Source organism: Rhodnius prolixus, unplaced genomic scaffold, assembly GCF_049639745.1.
Source record: "Rhodnius prolixus isolate KJV_2025 unplaced genomic scaffold, Rpr scaffold_6, whole genome shotgun sequence".
Classification (NCBI taxonomy): Eukaryota; Metazoa; Arthropoda; class Insecta; order Hemiptera; family Reduviidae; genus Rhodnius; species Rhodnius prolixus.
The window spans coordinates 28,612,516-28,634,271 of NW_027411634.1; the positions used below are offsets into that span (position 1 = coordinate 28,612,516).

General features: G+C 32.5%; 1 protein-coding gene across 8 annotated transcripts in view; it reads left to right on the top strand.

Moving 5' to 3' along the window:
* The window catches only part of LOC141461123 (uncharacterized), a 30,600-nt gene extending 8,844 nt beyond the window's left edge, over positions 1-21,756 (top strand). For 2 of the 8 annotated variants that reach the window (XM_074141842.1, XM_074141847.1), the window contains exons 3-16: positions 127-491; positions 596-794; positions 5,501-6,964; positions 10,150-10,255; positions 11,171-11,264; positions 17,014-17,243; positions 17,549-17,596; positions 17,867-17,938; positions 18,995-19,103; positions 19,196-19,352; positions 19,960-20,102; positions 20,348-20,473; positions 21,028-21,137; positions 21,218-21,756. In XM_074141842.1, coding sequence (XP_073997943.1) covers positions 11,177-11,264; positions 17,014-17,243; positions 17,549-17,596; positions 17,867-17,938; positions 18,995-19,103; positions 19,196-19,352; positions 19,960-20,102; positions 20,348-20,473; positions 21,028-21,137; positions 21,218-21,394 — 1,260 coding nt within the window. In that variant the 5' untranslated portion in view covers positions 127-491; positions 596-794; positions 5,501-6,964; positions 10,150-10,255; positions 11,171-11,176 and the 3' untranslated portion in view covers positions 21,395-21,756. Of the gene's footprint in view, positions 1-126; positions 492-595; positions 795-4,832; positions 5,066-5,500; positions 6,965-10,149; positions 10,256-11,170; positions 11,265-17,013; positions 17,244-17,548; positions 17,597-17,866; positions 17,939-18,994; positions 19,104-19,195; positions 19,353-19,959; positions 20,103-20,347; positions 20,474-21,027; positions 21,138-21,217 lie in introns of all 8 variants that reach the window. The other 6 variants (XM_074141845.1, XM_074141843.1, XM_074141846.1 and 3 more) reach the window with 6 other exon arrangements.

The following is a 21,756-nucleotide window of genomic DNA, read 5'->3' on the forward strand; positions in this document are numbered from 1 at the left end:
TCTTCTCTACTACCTCATATTTTCTTTTCTCTTTTTTTTCAAAATTTTTCCATAAATTTTCCTGAGTTACAAATTCTGAAAAGATTACTATAAACCCTTTGGTAAAGTGAGATTTATTAATTTCAGTGAAGTGCGAGAGAGATATAGGTGCAATGCAAATGTTGGGCCGTCTTAATCTTGCTGGAGTAATTGAGAATGGAAGACTGAGGAGAGATCTTTATTTCCTATATCATCACTGAGGTAACGAATACTATGCATATCTCTAAAAGCCGTCAGATTTTATGTGGAATCTCCTGTAAAGCAAGTCGTAATGGAAACATTACATAAAGTGGAGGTATATTCAAGCTTTGTTGGAACCTGTTGGGCATTGCGCTGATTTCCTTGCAATGCGCAGTAGACGTTGGCAGAATAATTGGACTGTTACTTGCCAGAAAAACCGAGTTATAAATCTCTCACAAGACCTAAACCTCCAACCTCTTCTTTTGGTGTAGGTAAAATACTATGTCTAGTTTCAAAAAATGGAAGTTTAGATGCAGTTCGCTGTAACTGACGTTAAACATTAAAAACTATATTAATGTAGTTTCTCATTTTTTAGGCTCATCAAACAGCTGAAGAATTTCATTTTTCAAGCTTCTTACAAAGTAGTTCAACACATCCGTTCTTCTTATCATTAGTACTTTCTCAAAGGTCTTAATGGCAGCTTCTGAAAAGATTTTGGCGGAAAGGTACTCTGTTCCTGACAACCGGCTTATCCATAGACAGCTCGGCATGTCAACTCTAATGTTAGCTATCAGGTTAATATTGAATCTTAATTAATGAATTAATTTAGGGCTTCGGCCCCCTTAATCCGCTATGGTCATTATTTCTCTATTTTTGCTGCATTCTTTCAATTTTGTGACGCCGGCCATTGGACTATCGAAGTTTAGGTCTTAAGCCTAATGGTACTATTTCTTTTCTAATTTCCTCGAGGACGACCAAAGTTGTTGATCTACAAAACTGTTTCAAGAACTTAAGCAGCATGGGGGAGGAAACGTGAGCAAACAAATAACGATGAAAAGCTACTTAAAGCAAGGGAGCAAAAAATAATTGATTACTCCCATTTAAGATCGGGACAAATGGAAGAAAAATAGAGAAATTAAAAAAGCGAATCTGATCAATGTTTGTATTATCGAAATAGGAATAATGCCGTTGGAGCGTATGAAAAACAAGTGGATTGTCGAAAGACTCTTATAGGTCTTTCTAGGGGAAGCTAGATATTGAGGAAGCCTCGTATGAGATAGCTCACAAGAGTTAAGGTGAAAAAAATGAAAAAAGCAGTCCTGTCATGAGTGACGAAATTATATTGAAGAAGCCAAATCATTATTGAATGCAGCTCCAAAAAAAAGAAGGGTTTTAGCGAACCACCTCTGACCATTTATCTCAATCTTTCAAAAAAATTAATCGTATTTTTATGACCCACTGTTGCGTCTCGGTTAAGAAAGTTATGAAGTCACAAAAAATTGAATAAAGAGGAATCCCCTTTCCTCCTAGAATAGTAGGTGAACATAGGGTAGATTATGTAGGAAAGATAATTTCTTTAAATGGGAATGTTTTTTTAAGACATAAAAAAGTAAAATTCATTTAAAGCATTTGACTAGGCCCAATAAATATTAAATAAGTACAAGATGTTGTCTATTTTTTTTTTTGTTTAAGATAAACGTAATTAGTCATTTCCGCCTTCAAATAAATGAAATTGGTATTAGTCACACCAAGACGGATATGTGAAAGTACGGTGACGATGTGCACGTTTTAAAAGAAGTACATATACAGCTGGTTGCACCGGTTTTTCTTTTTATATTGTGTTAACTGTAATTTGATTCTTGTTTAGACTGTTTTTTTTTGCTTTTCTTTGCAACGTTAGAGCAATAGTCATTAATTTTTCTATGCCCCCTGCCAAAAAATAGTCAGGAACTTAGGAAGAACTGATTGTTAAAAAATTGTAGGAATGGTGATACAGAAAACTTCAAATCAGATGTAGAAAACGTGATTTGAAGGCTGACTTGTTGCGACGTATATTGGAGTTATTTGATGAATAGGGTCGCAGACAATGTAAACACGTTTATATGTTTCTTCATTCGTTTCTTCTGACGAATTTGTCAGATTTAATTTCTGTCAGAACCCTCATTCTCTGAACTAGATTCGAAACTTATCACAAGTTTGAACACGAAATTTGAGCTTTCTACAAGTTTTGTCTGTGATATTGTTTTGTTGGTTCGGCAATCAAAACAACATACTGTCCATCCGACGAAGAAGTAATTTCATCGTTTAGAGAGATCTGGTATCATAGCACTGTATTAATAAATCATCATGTCATCAGTCCATGATAATTGAATATAACTAATTAATTTATAACTGGAGATTTAAGTTCTTACTTTGCCAAAGAAAAAAGATTAGATACCTCTTACTTGGCTACAATAAAAAATATTCCACTAGCAGAGAAAATACTCTAAAGTAAAATTAAAGCAAAGCATAAGAAGTGCTAATTGCAAAGAAAATAGGTAATTAGAACACAGGCACACCTAGCGTTTGTTTACAGTAAGAAATTCAGACGTTTATCTGTTATTGTTGTTATATGATTTAGAATCTGATTTTAAAATAGTTGTACATTTCACTGTGTTTTTTTTATTACCACTTTTTAAACGCACTTGATATCTACTTTCCTCAATCGGAGCAACAAAACGAATGTGGAGAGAATAATTTATTCAAACGTATATATTGTTTTCTACAATGTTGAACAGTTAAAAATATTTGATATAAACGTTGGTACATTTACTATTTACTCGTACACCTATTCTCAAAGTTCTAATCTATAATTTTTTCATCAAAGTTCAAATTGTTTTTAAATGTTGGATGGGCTTCAAAGTATAGTAATCGGTTACTGAAAGAAATCAGTCCTCAGGAAAGAAAGTAATATCCTAGTTCTAAAACAACTTTTCGAGATAAGGTTATTCAAATTAAACTGAAAAAGTGAAGTGAATTTAGTTTTAAGGAAAATTATTTGAAACTTTAAGAAATCGCAAAACTGGATAAAAAGAATAATCATGTCACATTTCCGTGTGATTTTTATTATTTAATTAGATTGTTTATAGCTTTAATGATTTTCAAAGTTTCTCGTCCTTATTTATACCATGAGCCGGTCAAAAAACTAAAATGATTCGCTGATAGGGAACCTAATGCATTTCTCCCCCTACCACCAAAGAATATTTCTTGACAAATCTTTCAAATAAACATAAATCTTGAGGTTTACGAAATTTAAAAATTTCTTCTGAGTAAGATCTGTTCCGAATTTGCTAAACTCTCCCTTCTTTGCATCAGACAAATGATCAAATTTGATGATCTCTCCAGGGAGGAGAGGAATGGGACTTTCCGGAGGTGGCAGGCTTCCTGGGAAGATGATCTGCGGGGTCGATGGACCGCTAGGTTAATAAAGGAGGTAAAGCCATGGGCGAAGAGACCACATGGGGAAGTGGACTATTACCTCACACAACTCCTGAGTGGGCATGGCTATTTCAGGGCATACCTGAAAAAGGTGGGAAAGGTAGAGGATGAGGAATGCCTTTACTGCCCCGGCAGTAAAGACGATGCTTCCCACACGTTTTTCTCCTGCGGTCGGTGGGAGCGGCTCAGAGGTCACTTCGAGGCAGTGATTGGGCAACAGACTCCAGACACTATAGTTGAAGCTATGCTGGCCAGTGAGGCCAACTGGCAGACTGCAGCTAGGTACGCCAGGGACCTTCTTCAGCAGAAGAAGCAGGACCTGGACGACTGCCAAGTAGGGTAACACTGAGGGAAATACTCCAATGAGTAAAGACAGAGGCCTAGCTCTGAAGTAATGCTGGTCGCCAGTGAATCCAGGCTAGGCCTAGCAGCGGGGGGGTGTTTTAGCCGGTAGTCTATTTTGGGAGTCCGGCACAGCAGGGTCTCTGCGTGCGTAAACGCATTTCACCCCTCGAAAAAAAAAAAAAAAACTATTACTATTATTATGGTGGCTCTAGAACAGTTTATAAAAACCACGCTTTTTATATATACTCAGGTAGCTCAAAACGTATGTTAAAAACTCAAAGTAGAAACATTCTACAATACTTATTTTCGAAATAGCGATAATTTCTCTTAGTAATAGATTACGAGTAGATTAAAACATAATTACGGTTCTGGTTCCAGACATTCCAACCAAAAGTCTTACAGTCTAACAGTAGCTTTGCAGACCTAGAAGATAGGACCATCTTTTCTTATTGTGATCAGGGTTTTCTCAATAGTTCGATTATTTGCATATTATCTCTGACCACTCGATTATGTCGGCGAGGCTGAGAAAAAAATTATCCACAGTCCGCTCAATGCGGAAATGGTTTCTGAGCAATCTCTCTCTCTTTATACATATAAAATCGGCATGTACACTTAGAGTCGAATTGAACCAATTTCTTTTGTGAAATAAACTTACTTACATGTCGCACTCCGGCCTTGCATAACCACTTCTGCTAAAAAGTGCCTTCGAGTTCATACCGTTTACATTATTTTTTTTTTTGTATTGTACAGACAGCGGATCCAATAATTTATTCAAAGAAAAAAATAATAAATAACCTACAAATAAATGTTTAGAAACATTTTGAGAAAAATTGTCAATGGTAATTTAGATAAGAGAAATTGTAGACCACTAATTCAGTTACAAAAGAGTGTAGGGTTGAATATGTGCACCTCATAAACTGTAATTGCTTATTTCATTTAATAAGAAAGTTGTTAAAGTTAAAACAATTAAATAGAAATCTTGTTGAAATCTTTTTATTTTGTTGTTACAGTTAAGCTCTCTTACTCAAAAGTTTTAAAGACTGCTAACTCAGTGAGAAAAGAGACATGCATCACAGATTGGTTAAGATTAGTGCGGAAATGCAACTATCTCCCATTCATTCATCTCACCATCTCCCATGGCCAACGAACGGTTATAAAGTTCAAGGCTATCATCGAATTAATATCATCCGCCTGCTATCTAGCGATGAAATACTGAATTAGGAAAAATCACCTCACAGCTAACGTAAGATTATGTTAGGGCAGATTCAAACTATTATGTGTTCCTTTTATTAATAACTTTGGTACAGATTCACAAATCCATTGTTTGTTGATGTTAATTCATTAAGAAAATACATTGTAATTTGAAGATAGACGCTTCATGCCTAAAATAATCAAAAGAAATAGCTCAATGTTGGTAAGTTTTTAAGTTTCTGGCCGAAATTAATCATTTGGGAATATTCTAACAGATTTGAATATTTGGGATATTCCGAGTAAAAGACTTTCCTAATATTGGTCAGGTTTTTATTTAACTGTTAGTATGGAAGTTATCGTAAAGCATATTGGCTTCGCCTCCGTACAGGATCGGTATTGTTTCAATAAAAGTATTTATTACTTATCCATGTATCTACCTATATATATTTACATTAATCATTCACCACTTCTATTGTTTTCTCTGCAGAATGAGAGGTGTTCAATGAAGGTGGACTCAGTGGAATGAAATCACACGTTCTGATTTGAAAGCGATAGTGAAGCTGAACTTGGAAGGAGCATATAAGGAAACCTTAGTGAAGAAGCTGGAAAAGGAAAAATGAGCTTAGTTAAAATATAGAGTAGGAACGAATGAACAATGAACTACTGTGGATCTCACCTTGTTACCTGTGCTAGAATCGAAGATTAAAAAGAACAAAATGAAGTATACTTCTTGATAGGAGCGGATAGTTTAAAATGTTTATAATTTGCATTATTTTTATATATATTACTTTTTTTATGTACTAAGGTTTAGTTCATCATTCCCTAAGGAATGTTTATCCCTGGAAGTTGTGAAATTTAAACAGTACTGCATGAACTTATTAAAAAATGAAAGGACAGAAGAATTTAGCAATAAATCAGTTTCCTTTTATTCCACTGATAGTTGATTTATTTAAATAAGTGTAGACCTGTTTTTTCGCAAAGAATTGTTTTTTTATTGCTGATATTTGGACATTCGTCTTGCTTTTTTGATTTAGGGATATGGATTCTTAAGCCCATAAACAGGTTGTTTGACTTCCATTTTGTCTCTTGACTTTCGGATTTCTTGGCAAACATACCAGTCAGAATTAGAAATTTGCTAACGCTAGAGTAAGAAAAATATATTTTTATGTTTTGTTTGACGTTTTGACAAGTCAGTTATAACAATAGCAAAACGTTACAAGCTCTGTAAGTAGAAGTCGAAGTCGGAAGAAGTCGGCTCGAATATGATTATGAACCCATCTCTAAAGATGGATGAAATTCCGAAACGGTCAGAATCAAGCGCTTTTGAACTATTGATATATTCAGCAATGCGGATCAAACCAAGTGTTTAACGATACAAATTTTCGTATAAGAACTTTAAGTTCCGTATTCTGGAAATTAATTAAATTTAAATGTAGCATCATAACCTATTGAAATTTGTATGTTGCAAGCTTGAACTTGACAAACATGAAATTTTTGTAAAAAAAAATATTGTTACTTGTTTCAGGTTTTAAAGTCGTTTGAATAGTATTTTAACATAAAATATTCTGGTATCTTTGTGCATCCTGTTCAAATTCAACCCTTGATATATGAGATATAAATTTTACTAATAAAAAGAAAACAACATTTAATCAGTATTTACAATTTACAGATCCACAAACATATTGTAGAAGAATAGTCTGCTGAGAGGAAAATTAAAGTATAACTCATCCAATAATTGGGGTCAAAACCAACCGGAAACTTTTGCGCCAGTGGCGTTACAAATGGGGCAGAAGGAAGTCCAGCGGGCACTCACTCCTCTCTAATGTCGGCAATATTCGTCTGTTACCGTGAACGGTCGTTGTAAAAACTAACAAGAAGAGCCTAAAGACTATAGCTTGTAGGGAACTTGATTCGTGAATCTGTCGAAGCGTTCAACAACCAGAAGAGATTGGTAAGTAGGGCTTTTCTCATCATAGTCATTAATTTGTTTTATTTGTTATTGAATAATTTTATTTTTAAATTAACATTGTTTTTAATATTGATTACTTTCTCTGCTATAAAAAATATGGATAGTGTGCCCAAACTCGTGTGCCTTGCTTTAGAAAGTCTTGTTTACGATTAGATACTACTAATGCATTACCGTCTTCAATAGATATGAGGAATTTCTGCAGATAGATAAAGTTCAGTTTGATTTGGAAATACTGATTCTCTCTTCTAATATACTGATTCAGTTCCCCACAGAATCCGAAAGTAGAATTTTGAATTTGTGTTTTTTTAGCAACTTAATAATTCTTAATTCTATTAGGTAAACAATCTCAGTGAATTATTCATTATCTATCCGCCAGATGCGGAGTCATTTGCAAATCGGTGAAGTAAAATTTCCATGTAAAAAGTCTAAAATCATATCGGAAACTTTGGAAACCCATTTCTGTAGTGATTAGGAGTATGAAGCGGAAGTAAGATAAAGATACTGTGAATATTTCCAACTAGAAAAGAAAGAGAGAGAAAAAAAACAGGATTTCAACAGTTTCATACTTTCAAAACTTTCAAAAGGGATGTTTCACGAAAATCGAATATCAAATAAAAGTAAGAGTTCCTAAATTTAACTTCTATTTATAAAGTTCTGACCCAAGAAATAACATTTAATGTTCGTTTCAAATAATTCGGAGAAAGTTATGTATTTGAGTGAGTGTTAAGAACCAAAGTTTTTTAAAATTAGGGTTCATATTCAAGTATTAACGTACTTTGTAAATTATTAAATAATAAATAGTTATAAATAATTAACTTTGTAAATCTTATCTTTAATTTTTTTAAATCTCAAATTTCATAACTCAATTTACACTTGTTATTTTAACGGTGGGTTAAGCTGTAAAGCAGAAAATACAAAATGAATTTATTACAACTATAAATAATATACAACTTTATTAGGTATTTTCTATTTGTAGTAATAATTATTAATAAAACTGATACTAATGGTAATGGATTCATGTATTGTGGTATTGTATCGTGTTGTTAGAAAATTTGCCAACCTAAGTGGAGCAGAAAGAAAAAAATGAGAAAGTCAGTAGAGGCGCTAATGATCTTAACTGTCGCTGCACCCAAAATAATAATAATGTTGTTTATGCGCCAAAAAAATAAAATAATATAAATAAAAATAATAATAATACCAATAATAGTGGTCTTCACAAAAACGTTTGGACCTATATGCAAGAATAGTTAATGCGATTTTTCGGACTGTGGATAAATTAGCAAAGCTTAATTAAATGAAATTTCAAAAATTAAAAAAGTCAACTATCTCGAGTTTGACCTTCTCTTATTGTGAGTTTTCGAAACAAATGAAATGTGATGTTTGCAAAAATAAATAGTGCTCTTAATTACAAATTCTTAGGTGTCAGTAGTTGAGCAAAAAATTTAAATTGACGGACTTAGTTATAAACTTGCGAAACTTATTTCTGCATCATAATGTGCATGCTGAGATAAGTATTTCAAGCAACTCATGTCTTTTTACTGAATTACGTTTGGGTACCTTTTTTATCAAAAGTAATGATTGTCGAATTTCAAGCCTTGGCTAATACTTCATTTGTAAGTTCCTGGAAAACTTCCCTCCTAACTTTTCTCATAAATTAATTTCCTAAGACAAGTATTTATTTCTCAACTGTTAGTCGAATAGCACAAGAGAAAATATTTAAAAAAAAAAAAAATAGATCTAAAACTGATTTAGTTAGTACTGATGCAATGACCTTAAAAAAATTCATCGTTGATAGTTCCTAGTCCTGAAGCTATTGTGTTACCTAAATGTAAACAAAACACACTGATGTCATGTTATCAGATGATCTCAATTGATTATTTAGTCTCTAAAACAATGGTAAATATTCAGTTTTATTTTATATTTGTTTTAACAATGATCAAAGATACTTTTCATCGCAAGTTAGAACAAAAAGATGTCAACTTTTTGTATTCAGATTAATTTCTCTAATTATTTAGTTTTCTAGCTTTGAATTAAATATAAATATTTGAAATATATATTCCAATATTTAAATATCTTAAATGCTACATACACTGTGCACATAAATTTGTTTCATTTAAACGTTTATTTGTGTCAAATTTAAACCAAGTTCCATTTAAAGATGTTGAAAAAATATGTGTGAATCCTCATATTTTCTCTGGGTGAATTTTACAATCTGGGAAAAAAATAAATAAATAACAGATATCAATTTATAAGATAATTTCAATCGATAATTTAAACAATGATAAATATGGTGATAGACAGTGTTGTCTGTAACGAGAAAACATGGTTCGGAGACTGACTTTGCACTGATTAAGCCTCCGGTAGCAATTGACCTCAGATGTTGACGCGTCTTAGATTAATATATGTATAGTTGTGCTGATATCCTAAGTTTAGAGAAAAGTGCTGGAGCCTTTTTTCAGAAAATGCCTAAACTTCAGGTAATTATTTTGAAAAAATCACTTTTTTTTTTTGTCTAATTTTCTTCTTTGATATTCGATCTGTCTTTAGTGGCTTAGTAGTGTAAGCTGACAGAACGTTGCTCAGTAGAGGACATGGTACTTGAGAAGGATGCTTATGATTGCATCTCACCTCTCCTTCATATTTTCTTGCATTAAAATGGAGTTAAAAGGGAGTACAATGTTTTCTGAAAATGGTTGAAGCCGTTAAGAAAATACATGACATACTGGAAAATAATAAAAATAAAGCTTAACAATCATATATATATAAAGCTTTTCCTCGGCTTATACCCAATATAAAATTACTATCATTAAAGATGAAAATAAAATATACATAATCAATAATATTTGTACAAAAAAAAGAAGTGCAAAACATTGGCGAACAAATGTAACTTCTGAAAATAAGTGTATAAGTGTAAGAAAAGAAGTGTATTCAGGCTAGTAACAAAACATACAACCTAAAAGGTTCATAATTATTTTAATTCGCTTTAATAACCTAATACAGATAATTTACTCTACTTAAAAATTCGCAAAATCATTTTTAACTTCTTTTCCTTGCATTTATTGCTTACGTTTTTAAGTCTTCATTGTTTAAATTGATTTTATCCTCTCTAAGTCAAACATTGATGATAAAGTTTAATCTAATAAAGAAATCTGTTTTGGTGTGTACAGGTCTTGCCTGGATGTCAAATGGTACATACTCATCTGGTCGTATCTGCTGGCAAGATCTTGCAGCTAATACACAAGTTTCTGAATATTATTTGTAATTCACCAGCAGGTATATTTTTTATTTTTTTATTTTATAAATATGTTAGTGAATTTGTAGGGAAGGACTGATTCCTGCGCTATCCATGCCATTGTGGTTCACTTATCTGTACCCTAGCATAGTTAGTTAGGATGTGTGTGTGTGAAATGGAATAGAGTTTGTCTCGATTTGCAAAATCTAAGTAGTTGCATTTATTAACTTTGACGCCTCTATGTTTATGGAGCTGTAATTGTTGTTTCTAGGCTGGAACAACGAACGATCACCGTCAAAGTTGACTACTCCTTTTTTCTGAATAGAATCCCTGGAACAACTGGCTCAATAATGTTCAGCTCGAATGGGTGTCAGGTCATGTGTAGATCAAGGAGAATGAAACAGCCGACCAATTAACTGCCCAGAAATTTAGCTAACACTCAATTTATGTTATTCGCCCGGAACCTGTTTTCGGTATCACCAAGGGTGTACTTCGTGTGGCTCTCAGAGGCTGGATCTAAAGAGAACATGAAAAGAACTGGGTGATGTGTCCTGGGGTCAAACACATCAACATTATGATGACTTGGGTGTGTAAACTTTGAGCCAAAGAGACTCTGTGCTTGGATAGAAATCAGATTACTCTAATTACAGGGCCTACTCACGGGGTTCAAGATGTGTACAAGATGCGGCTTATAGCTTGGAATCGTTGTGCGGATTGTGTCAGGAAGAGGAGGAGCCCCGCTTTTTATTTTTAATCCTAATCTTAATCTTTCCGCACAGAAAGTATTTTTTAGTATATAAAATAATTTGCAAGTTCGTCAATTTGAAATAATTATGCACTTAGTAGTTACTTACTTCAGTGTTTTATTCCATTCACTAAAAATATCTTTGTAAAATTTATGAATTGTAAGAAATTTTTATAAGTGATCTTAATGATTATTTTATTTATGTTTTCAGATAATTATGCTTTTGCAACAACTTGTTACATGCCTTATTATAGGAGTCATAGTAGTGGCTAAACAGACTCCACCGTTACCTATGGTTGATCCAGGTAGGCACTTTCACTTCTAAAATAATAGGCTAATTGTTTCTAACATACCGTATGCAAGGAACGCTCTATTATTTCACTGCTGAAAAACAAGCCCTTTTACACGAAAATTTCGATGATTTATGTTCACTGTTACTAAGCACTTTTTTTTATTGAATTCTTGTCCCTCCCTAGCCATCTGTCTCCTGCTCCAATCTTAACCTCCTCTTCTAACAATATCTTTCACTTCCACTGCTCATTTAGTTCTAGGTCTACCTCACAGCTTTTCTGGCTGTACGTCTCTCATTTATTCTTAGCAAGTGGCTAAACCTTCTATGTCATTTTTTACAGCATTGTCTGTACAGATTTTCGACTGACTGCTCTAATATTATCATTTAATGTTCTATTTTCTTGCTTTTCTTTCCACTCGGCGCAGATACAGCTGCCTGGATCCATCACTTATTTACACTCGTCAGAATCTAGTTTCGCTTGATTATCTGATTTTAAATAAATAAGTTGATTTGTAGACGTTTGAGTTTTCTTAGAAACTTCTCTTTTTAGAAAGAGCACTCCGTTGAGTGTGTGGAACGATTTCTCAGAAGGCTCTATTTTTTCCGTTTATTTGTTATCCATTATTCTCATTCATTTCTTACTATTATTCTCATTCCACACCTGATCTCTTGCCTATTAACATGATTTTCGATTAGTCCGGTTTGATAGATATTTCCAGAAAAGTCTCTTAAAATGAAAAAGATTTAATAAGTAATAAAGTTAAATACCAGTTTCAATGATAGTTAAGATGAAATGAATATATGTATCTATACGCAAGTGTATCAATTATATTTGAAACATTTCCTATTTATTAGAAAAGAAAACATGTATTTGAAACGTATCTTTAATTGAGCGGTGTTCTTAAAAAGGAATTTTATTTCTATTTATTATTAGAAAAGACTCGACTAAAATACGTGGTCAGTATATAGTATGGTTCTAATATTATTATTATTATAATGTGTATTGGTAAGAATTGTCAAACCAAACGTCCATTGGAATATCATTCACAGGAAGAGAGTTTGTGTTGTGATTTTCTATGGAGGTTTTATGAATTTCCGCAACAGATTTCTTTTTTATTGTGAATACATTAGCAAAATTGGTTTTAAGTTTTCCCTTTTAAAATTTAAAAATTTTGTTGCATTTTCATAATTTATTTTAACAAATCAAGAAAGTGAAAAATCATTTATCTGAAAACCCCTTATTTTAGTTTTTCCAAAGCCAAGGCAATACAGATCCAGTATTCAGTATCAATATCAAGACGATACAGATGCAAGACGGAAGCCTTGCTCTAATTTACTACAAAATATTGCTTGAAATTTATCATTAATAAATGAAACGTATATAATGTTTGCTTATTGCGAATTGTAATTATGTAAAATAAGTACTTGAAGAAGGTGTTAAAGAACCAGTCACACCTGTCCATCAGTACCGTTAATGTATGCTACTCATTCAAACATATTGAGTGCCATTCTTCAACTCTCTATCCTTTCTCTCTACTAACCTGTTAGACCAACTTAATACTCTGCTACATGTATAGTTCACACATACACGTACTTGCATATGTTTATATATGCACATCCCAGAAAATATAAAGAAAAATAACTAATTTCTTGTAATGTATTATAAAAATGTTGTATAGAAACATGAATCCAACTTTTGTCTGATTGCTTAGACTATTTTTTGTCTGATGACAAATTTTTTAATTGATCGTAATGGAGTTGGCCAGTCAGCTTATGCGACTGCGGTCATATGCTGTAGCATTCTCTAATTAGTAGAGCGTCCCTCTGACCCGTCTGATTGATTAGATGTATGTCTAAAGAGCAATTCATAGGTAAAGCTTGAAGGCATATTTTCTTGTCCAAAGTACTGAACTCTCAGCTATCACACTCTTCATTTTCATAACAAATACCCAAATACGTGAAGTGTCATCTCTTCTTGTTTCTGTCTATCCTAACTGGGAGCCCTATGCGATGCATTTGGTATCCAGTCTGCAGTGGCCCTACTAATAACCCTTAGTCTACTGAATGACCTATTGGCGTTGTTAGAGAAATGCCGTAGTAACTTACCCGATAAATGAACTTTTCACTCACCGCTGACCTGAAGGTTTCCTTCACCATTGCTTCTACTATTTTCGGGCCCTCATTGGGTTGGTTGCACTATTTCGGCATTATGCTGTGCCATGAATCAGGCCCTTTTAGGTTATGACGGACTGGAAGTCATGAAAGGGTTAAGAGTTGTGCTGTTGTGGATTCCCTTAAAGTGAACTTAGTAGGAACAAAACAATACAATGGCCAATCTCGCTTCAAAAATGGTTTAACCAGATGTTCCCCTAATCTTGAATTATTAGAGCCCGTTACAAAGACATCTTAGGCAGCAATAGGAGAAGGCTGTTGAAAGCAAGCGTTGGAAGCGTATATTCAAAATTGGCTTAGCTGACCTGTTTGTTCCAATGGCGATATTTCTAGGGATCTAGGAGGTGAAAACCGTGATTTTAGAATCCGTAGCATTTTATCATGTACTGCTTGGCACCTTATGGCAAAAATGCCTAACGCGCCCATGAGTTAATATACATACATTATTAAATTATTATTGTTAATAAAGTCCGGCCCTCTCTTAGGATCTTGCGAAAAAATCAAACTAATTAAAATAATAATATACAGAACTTAGATCAGTAATAAATAAAAGGGTTTTAATTCATCCTAATTAATATATATTAAGAAAGCCTGATCTAAAAATAAAAAAGGAAATAGTAGCAAACATATGTAAAAATACAGTTTCCTGGAATAACGGATGTCTATTAAACTGTAGGGTCAACAAACGCTATGTAGCCTGCATAATGGCAAAAGTGTTGTTTGCTATATTTACTAGAAGAAAAATTTTGTTGCTATTTTATGAAACTCGTGTTTATTTAAAATGAAAACCAAGTGTCGAGAGAAACATAAAGTAATATGCAGGGCTGTGGAAGCAGGTAGAGCAAGTCGGCAGTCTTTTTGAAGCGAGTATGTAAAAGTAGAAGATTTCTCTCTACTTTTAAAAAATGTATAAACTAAAAGATCAGATTCATTGATGTACTTTTACTTCAAGTAAACTGCCAAAACCACATAAAAATCGATTAATCCGTGAATATAACTTACTACTGCTAAAAATATTAGTTAAACTGAATTAGTAACTGTGCACATCAATCGTTTTGCAGCCCTCTATTTATCTATCAGTTGGGATGCTACTATTGTGTAGACTAAGGAAGTACTTGAAGAAATACAAATTAAGGGAATTATCAGAAATTACATACTTACCAAGGTTATAGTTGTGTTTTGAGGCATTGGATACTTAACGTCTACGATTATAAATAAATAAACTTTTAGATAGTTAATTGTTTGGGCTGTAGTTAAAACTGTCAAAAACCAACAGTTGTAATGAGAGAAAATAATCTTTTAGTTTCCATTAATTAAGAGTACTAGGCGGGTCTGTTCTACTTTGTTGCTCTTGTCTGTTACCGTCTTTTTTTCCATCCTCTCATGCCCACTACAACACCCACGAGGTCCTGAGTCTTTTTCTATTTCTAGTAGCCTCTAAAACTTCCCTTTCCGAAAGAAAATGATTAAAATATTTATGAGACTTACCATATATGTGAAGAAATAGAAAGCAGTCTATCAAGATTGCAATATCGCCGTCAGTAATTCATAAATGGGAAACAAAAAGCAAAGGATATAGAAGCTAAAAATGAAAATAAATGCTCAATAAAAAAACATTTTGATCAATTTAAGGTCACTACAATAAAATAGGTAATTATTTATTTACTAGTGAATTAAAAAATAAAAAGATTATCATGCTATATGAAAAGTATAGGTTTCTCTATTTATAGGAATAGAACAGAACCAGTTTGCGACTGGAGAAATGTACAATCTTTATTAAGTAACTGAAGAAGCAAGGATAAAATATTTTAAAACATCTCTCTCTAATGTGGAAAAGTTTCACAATGTAAAATTGGAACATTATGGAAGTAGTTGATGTACTTAGAAACAAAGAAAGCAGAATGGATTTTTAAATCCTTTTTTAGAACTGCATGCCTCCAAAGATCTTTGAATTATACAAACTATTCCTAATGACAACCAATTTCCTACGAGATCTACATTTTGTAAATACACAAAGATCCATTTTCCCTCTCTCTCTTTTGGTACAGGAAAAGTATTGCTACCTTTCACTTTTCTCCTGAAATCACGCACTTAGTAAATACCATGTTTTTGTTATTCTATTTGTTTTGAAAGTTGAAAAAAAATGTATTCTCTGCAATGATGCAATCCTACTTAGAAAATTGTCAGCAGTAAATAAATAGTAGGGCTTCCAAGGGACGGAACAATAGCTGCACTTTCCCCATAAATAGGATTCATTCTCTAACACATTAACGACGTAAATTTTAATAGACCTGTAAATTATATAAGAGGAGAATAAATTGTCCTACAATTTACAATCGTTTGTAAACAAAATTTACAATTTGTTTACAATTGGAAATTGTATTTCCTCATATTCAACATTGAACTCCTAAGAATGAACTCCATAAATTCGTACATTGGATTAATTTTTGTTCGAAAAAGAAAGCACATTTGTTACTTTACTTTCTATCCCTTTGTTGACTAAAATTGCAAAAATTGGTGGACATACAATCCTCTAACAGAAAGCCCAACTTTGTCAATAGATTTTCTAATGTTATGTTTCAGTAACTACTAGGAACGAAAGTATTGTTACCTTTACAAATTTTTGAAACTGAATTTTTAGGAAGTACATGTTTTGAAGCCCAATGGACACTCAAAAATGGTTTTAACGAATGGCTTACGTGTGTTTAAAAAATATGTTACAAATGAAACGTCGCACCTACTCGTGTCTCAAATTTGTTAGTGCGTTATGAAACTTTTTCACTTAAGATGCTTAGGGTTTAGACGAAATACGTGAGCCAGAAGATCGACTTTACTGTATCGAATTTTAGTTTTTTAAGATGTTTTCGAAACTATCCATCGATTTTCCGCAAAGTTCGAGTATTAGTTACCAACCAAATTACCTATTTAGATCGTAACAAATGCTGTTGTCCCTCCATAAGGCGAAAGGGACGCAGGTAATCCAAAATTCCTATTGTTCCCTATAATACCTGTTACTTTTATCTGAACCATACATATATCCGTATTTTTTTTAACCATAACTTTAAGCACTTCTCTAAAGTGTTAATTTAGTTCCACGCCAGTGTAATATCAAACAGAATTAAAAACATTGCTAGAATTTCAAATTTGAAGTAACTTGGATAGTCGAAAGAGTAATTTATAAAATAGGTGTCTGAGTTTTTTTTTGTTTTTTTACATGTTGTTCGAAAATCGCATCATATTTTTTAAATTTGTTTATTTACTGCTAGGGTTATTAGTGACAGATGCGTAGGTAAGTAACATAAGCTCTGTAAAATTAGTATTAGTTTGAAAAAAATAAGGTGTAATTGTAATAGGTTTTGTAATAATTAGAGTTATTGAAAAGTCGTGTGAAATCCAGATTATCAAACTATTTTGGAACTATTTTTTTCTACGGGCTTAACTTTTGTCTCTATAAAGAAACCCTGAATACAAGAGTTTCAGTTTCCGTCCATTAGGAGTTTCCGTCGTATATGAGGGTGTACCTGAACATATCGGACCCTCTCTAAAGAAACACTGTACAATATTAACTAATTAAATTTAATAAATTTCAGGTCTGTTTGTTATATCTGGCGTGACAACATGTGGTGCTGGTTCAGGCTATTGCTTGCTTGGCATAGATTGTAGTTTGGATCAAGATTTCATTGAAGATGCTAGTGGACATTGTGAAGGTTTGAAAGGAGCTTTTACGCCCTCCGCCCATTTTGTTTGCTGTAGAGGTAGCAGACAAGAAAATGAAATTGAATCAGACAAGAATGAAAAACATGAACAAAACAATACTTTAGTGAGTTCTCAATACTATTTAAATGTGAAAAGTGATTATTTAGATTTGAAAGCTATAATAAAAGTGGACTCTTTATTTATTTGGTAATTATTAATTTAATTTAATTTTTTTTATTTTATTGATTTTGATTTTTTGTTTACAATTCGGACGGAGGCTTACTGGTTAATGAGTCCTTATTCTATAATTTTGGCCAAGTTCTCGCTTGTTTCAAATAAGCACTCCAAACAACGCTTTCTGTTCTTAGCAAAATTTTGTAAAAGTTGTTAAAAAATACTTGTTATCTAATTATTTTTCTATGTTTACAGGAAAATGACGTAGATTTAATGACAGAAGAGGAAACCAATTCAACACTGGTAAGTTTATTTAAATATAATGAGCCTCATCCCTTAAAACATTAGCACCACTCCTGTGACTCCTAAAAAAGAAATAAATCTGTTTGTAGACACAAGGCAACTTCAGTCCTTTGTAATAGATATTTTATAAAGGTTAAACTCGATTATTAAATTTAATTTCATCATTCGTCAATTATTTTGACAGTTTAATGTATTTATATTATGTAATTTTAATGTGATTTCTTTTATTTAATGACTAATATCTATTATTTATAAGTGTATGGTTTTCAGGTATTTATACCAAGAAATGCTAAATCATTAGGCAAGTCATTAACTTCATTGATTACGGATGATACTCCGAAAGTAAATAATTTAACACATCTTGATTTTATGATGATGAATTGTGGCTTATACGGCTAGGTTGTACTGGATATATTCACAATAGCACTGTAGTGATACATAATTAGCACCATTAATATATTGCACAATTCAAGATAATTTTTTAATTCAATTTTTCACATTCTTTTTATTAAAAGTAATTGTAAAATAATAGTATTAATAATTATACAAATTAATAAGTTAATAATATCTGTTTTTCTTCAAACTAGCTAACGTCAGCGGGAAGGAGAAGAAGGGTTGAATAAATTAAAAGTACTTGAATATTTTATAAAAAAAAATAAAAATTCGATCTTTGTGATTGTCTTATTTGATGGACTGGCTATTCAGTTAGCGGAAGTGGTTTTCACTCTCCACCATTTTCTCTTTCAATACATCTTTTTAGAAGATTTTTTTCATCTTTGTCTTCATTTATTATACTTACGTATGTGTACAAATACAGTAACGAGGAGTTGGGGAGTTGAACCCTTCAGAAAATATATAAAATAAAAGTTTTTAACTAATTAAATTTAATAATAATTCAACGATTATAATTGTAATATAGACCTTTGTACTTTTATTTAGAAATTCCAGTTTTAAGGCAAGATTAAATGGTTGTAATCTGCTACATTTGTGTATAAACAAGAATCATGCTCTTACCTGACAATATGTACACAGGGAAACCATTGACTGTCGTATGGGAAGTATGTTTATTCAATCTGCAGTGTACTGTCAAGGTGCCTTACGGTAAAAGGAGGCTCTAGACCTGGTTATAATAATATCATGATGAACTTAAGAGAGTAGTTAAAATGAACTTAATCGCCTGCTTGAGTCTGAGGCTTTCACCCACATTACTTTAACTATTTTTGAGCTTACGCTTTGTTGGCTGCACTAATGCGGCATTTGGCTCTGTCGTAATAATTATAATTTGAATAAGAATTATTTATATTATTAATAAATTATATAGATTGAAATGTGGTAGGTAACTATGGAGAGAAATTTAATCAATTACGCTCTTCAGTCACATATTACTGTGTGTTCTAGGTAGAGAAATTGACTGAAACTACTACAGAAGAAGTTCAAGAAACTACCAGTCCTTCAGTACAAATTGTAACAAGCGATCTTCCAAAAGAGGGCATCTTTACTGATGATGGTAACTATTATAAAGAAAAGTAATTATTTTGATATATATATATTTTTAAATGTTTTCATTGTACCTATCTCAAAATTATGTATTACTTCCAGGTGAAGAAACAAGTTCTAATCCTACAACTTCTACTCCTACTTGTGCAATAAGCAATTGTTCCACAGGAATAAGGTTTTTTAGTGAAGACTCACAGATCTGTCTTGGCACTTTCCTAGGATCTGGGTGGGTGTTAACTTCGGCTTCTTGTGCACTAAGGTAAATGAAGATGAAGTAAACAATGACCCTGAGATCTAATTCTATTCTATTTTAGTATTAGGAACAAATTTCTCAATGATTACCATTCCTGATTTCATTTGATATGTACTCAGTTCTATTTTTGTTTAATTTCCCAACATAATCTACACATATCTTTTCAATAGACTAAGCTTTACCTTCTAGCTTTGTTTAACTCTTTTAAGAGAACAACTTCAAGTTGTGGAATTTTACATGTGCTGCCAAAGTAGCTTTGTATCTATACGCTGTTATGACCATTACAACTTTCAAGTTAAGGCTGAAAACTGAATCGAAAGTACATACATGTAATTTTTCTTTCTTTCCTCTGGCTCTACGGTCCTCGAAGGACCTTGGCCTCCTCTAACACCTTTCCCCACTCCTCTCTTACTAAGGCAACTCTTCTCCATGTTCTCACTCCCAAACTCCGAACATCTTCCTCTACATCATCCAGCCACCTAATCCTCGGCCTTCCTCTTTTTCTCGCCCCCCCTGGGTGTCCATTCATTATCTTCCTGGGAATTCGGGAATCTTCCATTCTTACCAAATGGCCTAGCCATCTCAATATATGTAATAAAATCTTTTATTTTAGAATTTTTCGAATTGGTATGGTAAATGTATATGGAAGTCCAATTGATGATCCTGAATTTGCGGCAGGAATAAAAACAATCATTGTAAATGAAAATTACAGACCTTCAGTTACAAACATTTTACTTCCAGAGCCAAACAATGTAGGTATGTATTTGTAAATGTAAACAATTTATTTTATTATGAGAGAAAAAAAAATCAAAACTAGGTTTATCATCATTCACTTTTTGAAGATATTAATTTTCGAAGATTCAAATACCATTTATTTTTGGTTTAGCAAAGACCAAATTGCAAAAAAACCTCATTTAGCAGAACTTAAACGAAGTTTTTTTTTCATAGATACTTATTTTTGCTAGAAAGTTTGAATGGAACACCAATATTTTCATTTTAAGGTTTAATAATGCTTAATGAGACTTTAAGTGATAAATGTATACCATGTCTTCCAAATGCAAACGACGCATTCGCTGGAGAAATGTGTCACACATTTGTAAAAACATCTTCATTTACGAAGAAATCAGGTATGTTAAATTTTAATTTATAACTGTTGAACTATAAAGTTTGATACGTGTACTAATTATGTATAGTGCCTCTCCTTACAAATATCAAGTATTCGTTCTACCGAAACACTTCTTAAAATGTTAACTTGATATTCTATTTTACGTTCCTTCTCTCTTGCCTTACAATTATAAAATGTTTATTAATAAATATACAAATATTTTCCCTTGAAAATCTTAAGAATTCTTATGTTAATGTTATATTTACAAATTTAATCGTACTACGTACGAAGCTTAGTTACTGCTTTCAGAATAGAAAAAGCGTATAAATTCCAGTCCAAATTAAGTTGCTGCGTCATACGGGACGGTTTTCAAATTTACCAATCGCCAATTCTTTCAACCAATTTAGCATTTTTCAATGGGCTTGTACTTACCTCTTCATTTTTCTCATGACCCTACATGTGACAATTCAGAAAGTTCCATGGAAGTCTAAAACTTGAAATTTGGCCCGCTATCAGAAAAATGTTTCTTCCCCACATCGAACTTCAATTTTTGAATTTTTTCCCCCTTTTTTCAAGGAATAGTTGATCTTAAGACGTGTGAAGGAGAAGTAGAAACTATGCAAGGAGAAGCTAAAGAAGATTTTCTCACTATATCCTGTGATTCAACATCGCAGGCAAGATATCTGGTTTGTAGTGCTGAAGAATTCAATTCAAAATTTTTTTCTATTTATGCTTAACATCCAGTAAACATTATTGCCTGTTTTAGGGAGGCGATGTTGATAGTGGAAAAGCATTGTTATGTCAAGATTTCATTGCTGGTGTCGAAACTTCTTCAGGAATTGGGATGATTGTATTCACTAAAGTTGCTTTTTATTCCGAATGGATTAAACAGAATATGAAACCAAATGCAAGGCAGTATTTCAAAAGCTATGAGTACCGATAAAGAGTTTACAAATGTTTAACTCTGTATTAACGAATGTAATGTGAGGGAAAATTATTTGATAAAAATTTCCACACACTACTCAAGTGTTAGGGAAATAATTCCAACATGGTGTCTGCGATTTCCTTCTCATTTTTTCATTTGTTTTGTTTGTGTCACACAGGCTTAATGTTTTCCAAGATAAAGTCTTAACAGCAAGTCTTGGTAAGCAATATGATATGATTTACACATTTTAGATATAGTAGATTGACTCAATTTATTTTTCTGAGGTGCACCTTATTATTGGTGTTTTATTGAAGCATGTTCACTTTTATAATTTACATCTGTATGACTACCGCTAAATAAAATAAAATTATATCAAAATT